Raw genomic sequence first — 6738 nt, forward strand, 5'->3', positions numbered from 1 at the left:
CTATAGATAAGATAATTGGTCAAACGATTGTGAATGTAATATTTTGGCAATGTGTTTTGACCACACAATAATTTAATATTGTGACCTAAAATTGTAAAATTACTTATGACTACTTATTCTGTTGCATTTTTATCTTATATTCTTTTAAATTTTTATTATGTTAAGTTCATTTATTTTTTGATTGCTTGTTAAACTTATTTTGTACCATTCTATTTCAGTATTTCGAACACAATTCTTGTAATTGTTATGCGAATAAATACTCATACTCATACTCATATGTTTTTAGGCAGCAGTCGAATTTTAACAAATTATTATTCATACTTTTTGGAACTATTACAGATACTAGTTATTGAAATCACAGCACTAGTTAAATTAGAAGAAAAAAAATCAATGGCGTCCGTCACCGTCACCGTCAATGGTCCTACCCGCTACGTGCACTTTGTAATTTTCACCTAATTCTATGTGTGATTATCAGAAGACTTAGTTTGATTACCACATATTTTCACAAGGTAAGTGTTTAACTAAAGTAATTCGTTTACTACCAGTACTTATATTTGTGCATACATGCTGTTCCGTTTCCGACCCAACACAAAATGGACGTCAGATTGTATTGTGACGTGATTATGTAAAAAAATAGTCAAATGTCTTCGTTTCTGCCTTTTAAATGTTTCATATTGTATTCAAACTGAACAGAGATACGTGTTATTGATAAATAATAGCACTTTTCGTATGTGGATGCAATGTATGCAATGGATCACGTTAAAGTTGTACAGTTATGGTGGCAGTGGCAGTGTGCGTATTGGCTGCCATAAGGAGCTAGCTATGGCGATGGATGACTATACCTTATCTGGATTTACAAATGTAAATCACTGTGTGCATTATGTTGGTTACTTCGACGACAGTTAATCGTACAGCATTTATCCCACGTCTTTAGTTTATTTACGTGACACCTTTAAGGGTCATTGGCCTTTTTCATTTAATAGTAAATGGGTGCATAACATTGGAATGCCGAGTATGTTATCAATTCTACTTAGAGGTACCTAGATGTAATCTGGTTCTGGCAATGAATAGGTATGATTGGTTGTGGAAGTTTAGGAATCATCTTTTATTTATTATGAAGTACAATTTTGTTGTAGCCTAGTTCATGTTTTGGTTATATCTCTCACAATTTATTAAGAGTTTATTTAGGATCTATGAGCGTTTTAGTTTTATTAAAAACAAATAGATGAGAATATTTATTTAGAATTTCCTCTTTTTTTACTCAACCCTTAGTGATAATTGTTTTTTTTTTTGAAAAGAGATAAGCAAAGCGCCTTTAGTGTTTGTTATTGAACAAGACTTATAAATTATAGCCATTTGAGAATGATATGATAACAAATGTCATTACATATTATTTAGATGGTTCTTTGTACATATTTCTTGCATATAAAATTAGTCATCTGTTATATAAATAATTAGGAGGTATTGAAATTGTGTTTGTTTAGGTTTGGAACAATAATTTTGTTGATACAAACATTCTTCATGGCTTCACTCTATTGTATGTCCAGTATAGTCACGAGTTTTGTTAATTACTATCAATTAATTTACTTTATTTCCTGTTATCCTTTGTACATGTATGATTGCGCTGTGAATTTCCCTTCTATTAAATTGGCTGTTGCGACTGTTCTTTTTGTTTTTAAATTTTTCCTCAAATTATTTCATGAATCTTCATAAAAAATATAACTGAAATTGGTGCTGCCTTGGCGACAAAAATATATCCTTAACTACTTTAGGTATACATATCTTATTGTGATGGCAAATAGAAGTCTCTGAATTAACACACACATGTCTTGTTTCAGGTTACTGAAGCCTGTTTGGGTTGCTATGTGAGGTTTGTTATACCTACAAGCAAAAGCAAACAAAATTTTCAGTAAGACATTTTGATAACCACTGCTGTATTGGTTGTAAAGTCACAAAGTATTTGCAAACATGCAGACAATCAAATGTGTTGTGGTGGGGGATGGAGCTGTGGGTAAAACGTGCCTGCTCATCAGCTACACAACCAACAAATTCCCGTCAGAATATGTGCCGACCGTATTTGACAACTATGCCGTGACAGTTATGATCGGTGGAGAGCCATACACACTGGGCCTCTTTGATACTGCTGGTATGTATGATGTCATTCTCTTCTTGTTTACAATGTAGATGTGAAGTTTAGGCTATCATAGAACTCAGTAAATTAACAAGTGCTGTGCACAATTGTTTACATCTAGTGAGTGGTATGCTGGGGGCTATCACTACAATAATTTGTCTGTTGATGAGTCATCTAGTACAGACAATGCCATTGTAAATATAATTAGAGTTTCAAATTGACATTCCTACTTTGATTGTAAAAACAAAGCAAATGTACTTTGTGAATTAATTAACTTAAAAACCTAACAAAGACAAAAGATGAAAATCATTAGTTACATAAATAATTACAAACAAACAATTGGTACAAAAAATGGTATTGCTTAGATGTTTAGTCAGATAGAATACATTTACGCAAAAGTTCTTTTTATGTCAAAGTTGAATAGATATAATTTTGCTAATGTATTGATCAATTGTTGGTTCCAGGTCAGGAGGACTATGATAGACTGAGGCCCTTGAGTTATCCACAAACGGATGTTTTCCTTGTTTGCTTCAGTGTAGTCAGTCCCAGTTCATTTGAAAATGTTAAGGAAAAAGTAAGTATTTACAGTTCCATATTTAAATAATAAATATGTAATTTATTGGATGAGGCAACAATTGTGGGCTACAGTTCCTAATAGGTGGTCCTTTGTAAGGATAGCTGCATGATTATTGAGGCATTTGCCCAGAAGTGTGGAGTGTAAGCTGTATGTCAACATGTAAGTAACAAAAAAATGCACCAATTTGTCTTAGGTGCAGAATGGAATCCTGATTGGCCTCCACTTTTATTAGTCATTGGAATCCTGTATGAGTCACAACTGATATGGTAGCAAGCTTACTATTGAAGGACATTCTGATGAAACATGTTCTTGATAAGATTAAGAAATATTTAGTAGAGTATCATGGATGTCACGGCATAACACTCTACGCATATTATTATGTGCAATGTAGCAGTTTGGAATAATATCCAGTTGATGAGGGGAGTTCTGCACTCATAAGGGGGACTAGTGGGAAGATATTGATACTGATTAGGTGACATGAGGATATGTTTGTTGCAGTGGGTACCAGAAATTACACATCATCAACAGAAGACTCCGTTCCTACTGGTGGGCACGCAAATCGACTTGCGAGACGATCCCGCCACGCTCGAGAAGCTGGCAAAGATCAAACAGAAACCAGTTTCACTTGAACAAGGCGAGAAACTCGCGAAGGAACTGAAGGCTGTCAAATACGTCGAGTGTTCAGCCCTCACACAGGTACAGCTTTACATAATAATGTAGGCAACCGAAAAACTTAAGACATTATTTGAGTGAGTGATTCTGTATCCTTCCTAGCCTACTGCTTGGAAAGTTCGAGAAATTGCGATATATTTTCCGTTTTTATAATATTGTGGTTTTTGGCATTTACGATACAACATAAAGATTTAATATATATATGAACTTATAGAAAATTGTATACTCTTTTCCAGAAAGGGCTGAAGAATGTATTTGATGAGGCGATCCTGGCGGCGTTGGAACCCCCGGAGCCAGTAAAGAGAAGGAAATGCGTCCTGCTGTAATGCGCGCGAGTGGAGCCCCGCGACCCCGCCGCCCACCCCGCGCCGGGCGCCACGCCCCCTACATACTGTAATATCCATCTTTTATAAAAAACAACTTTTTGCTATCACTAATCGTTTACTTGAGTGTAGCCAGAACATGACGCGCTCGTGTACTGCAGCCGCGCCGACAGTAGTGTTTTCTACCAACGAACGTCAAATGTTTATCATGAAATGTTATGCCATATTTAAAATACACGACATAAATGGATCTATGCGCTATGGCAATTTATAGTCTTGTTCAGGCCTGCACAGTTTCCCAATTAATAACGTTACAAATATATTAAAGGCGATTTTATACCATGTCATTTGTCTTTTATAGAAATTAATTTTAATTTATAATGAATATTAAGTCATTTGTACCTATTACTATATGCATTATATTTAATAATAATAACCATTTCTAATAATGGTTCCTGTTGAGTAAATTCTCTTTCGACCATAGTATAATGAATATAACTTTGCTACAGGCTATGAGACGCCTGCGCAGTTCTTGCTGGATCAATGACGCGACTTGATGCACAATGTTTGCTAAGCACAGTGTAAAACTGCATTTTTATAAGTATTACTCGATAAAATTAAAATGTAACAAACATCATTGTAATGTAATGATAGCGTCTGTCTCAATCGACAGCCGTCCATTTATATCTATTATTTCAGTGTATACTTATTTTAATCATTTAGTCATTTGACCTAATTAAAGTATATTTAATGTTAAGTAATTTGCTACTGAACACCAATTGATAATATTATACGTAAATTACATTTTTATTCTTTTACTAATACTTGTCAAATCGACCATGAGGTAGAGTTGATTTGATTATTGTGGTGTCCGTGGAAATGGTATGACTTCAATGAGATTTAGCTATTGCTACATTATACCTACGGATCGCAATGTGATTATCAACTGAAATAAAATAATGCTCATTCCAAGCAGTGTCTTTGCATTTTTATTCAATGACTTGTGATGACTTGTCTAGTGCCAGCGAAATTTTTGATTAATATTTGTAGGTTGCTGAACTTGTCTAGTACAACTTAGCAATAATTTGTAAATACTACCACTGCTGTGCGCGAACCCGCAATTTACAGTGGCAATAATGTTGAAGGACAATTTACCAAAAACATGGCACTAACAAGTAATGAACCAACATTAACTATTTCTATTCAATTATTATGCAGAAATCAATATTGATCCATAATTACTGATAGATTTTGAAACGTGATCAATGCACACCACTAATTATTATTATCAGGTGCATTATGATGTTACTTGTTATATTAGTATAGTGCTTGGCAGAGTTAACAAGTCATGCAATAATAATAATATAACAAGTGAATGGTACAAGTGTGTAGTGTAAATGCACGTTTGGAGGTACTTGTGAAGTATATCAAGGTTTATATTCTCTTTGGTTTATAGGGAGGAGCAGGCGCTCGGTGGTTTACACTTCCCAACTGTTGCATTTACATTAATCACTGTTAAATACATATCTGTGCTAAGTCCTGCAGGCGCCATCTAATTTTAAGTTATACGTGTCATTTTCTTACCCGCCGAAAAGGAAAGGGACGGGTAATTGACAGGCATACAATTTATAGAACACACACAGACCTCGTATAAGAAACAGACAACCATTTCCTGTAAAAAGTGTCCGCGGCGCATCTTGTCACAAGTGACGGCGACGACACTGCATAACCGATATTGCACTTTATTTAACAGCCATAACATCTAAATTTGAGGGAACGAACTTATACTATCTACATAACTTAATGTATATACGTATTTACAACACGGTTTGGACGGTTTTTTGAAAAACTCCTTAGCGAATGTGAATCTATTTATACAATGTTAGGCAGAAATTTAAACAACCCTCTCAAAATTTTACATTGGTCGGGTTATTACCCGACAGAATTAAGTTACAGCATACGTCAAACGGGTTGCATACCAGCGAGTTACCTAATTGGTTCGCCCGGGTTATGTATCCATTCACTCATTTTTCGGCGAGTAAGAATTTAACAGATTAACTTAAAATAAAATTAGATGGTGTCTACAAGAATTAGCACCGTTATGTTTAATATTTTATTTTTGCGTTTATATGATAGTATATACTGAATTTAATTTTATTTCCTTATGTTTGTCATTAATTAATTATTATTGGATTTATTATATTTTCTTTGTGTCAGTAAGTAGTTCTAAATAGGTGTATATTGAATTAATAAACTATAAGAACCATTTTATCAGTCTTATTTATGTAACATTAATTTGCAGTTGGATTTAATTTGGTTTCTATGATAAGAAACTTACAACTGCAATCTTTGACAAACTTCTGGATCTGTACACGGTGCTGCAGCGCAACGGTGTTGCTGTGGACATGTGCGCTAAATATAATTTTATCCGTCTTTAAATATTTTGTTGCGTAACAATTTGAAAAATACTATATATACAGGGTGTTAGTGACATCGTAACGAAAACTTTGAGGGATGATTCTGGCCATGATTCTGAGTTGATATCAAGTGGAATTTTCCGTCGCAAAATTCATGTTATTTTTTTAGTTTTTTAGACCGCCTGGCAGGCGGTCGATATATATATATATATATATATATATATATATATATACTATGTATTCACATTGATAATAATATGTTACTTACTACGGGTATCTAGGTACACAACATATTTTTACATGCCCATAAAACAACGAGAACAATTATTCTGGTCCAGCTAACATTCGTGATAAATTGCTATAAAATGTGGAGCAACGTGGAGTGCATCCCGTCTGAAGGACGAGTTACGAGAAAGAAAAGCCATCAGAAAAAGCAAGTTTTGATTGAAAATAAGTTTTTCCAAGTTTTCTTTTTCCGGTCTTTAGGAAATAAATATGTCCCTGATTTTGCAGTTAAGCTCTGCGCAAAAGTTTATAGTGTAACAATATAACCACAAAAATATGTTTGTTTACTCAAATAGTATGGGGAAATTACATAATTTTAGAACACGTCTTTTC

The 6738-nt window shown here is 34.1% G+C and overlaps 1 protein-coding gene across 1 annotated transcript; it reads left to right on the forward strand.

The window, feature by feature from the left end:
• The first annotated feature begins 394 nt into the window (after positions 1 to 394).
• Positions 395 to 4681, forward strand: LOC126380534 (cdc42 homolog). The gene is made up of 5 exons (XM_050030005.1): positions 395 to 509; positions 1839 to 2146; positions 2596 to 2705; positions 3207 to 3404; positions 3617 to 4681. The coding sequence occupies exons 2-5, from the start codon at positions 1969 to 1971 to the stop codon at positions 3704 to 3706; spliced, it is 576 nt and encodes a 191-aa protein (XP_049885962.1). The 5' UTR covers positions 395 to 509; positions 1839 to 1968; the 3' UTR covers positions 3707 to 4681.
• The last annotated feature ends 2057 nt before the right edge of the window (positions 4682 to 6738 follow it).

This window comes from Pectinophora gossypiella, chromosome Z (genome assembly GCF_024362695.1).
Source record: "Pectinophora gossypiella chromosome Z, ilPecGoss1.1, whole genome shotgun sequence".
Classification (NCBI taxonomy): domain Eukaryota; kingdom Metazoa; phylum Arthropoda; class Insecta; order Lepidoptera; family Gelechiidae; genus Pectinophora; species Pectinophora gossypiella.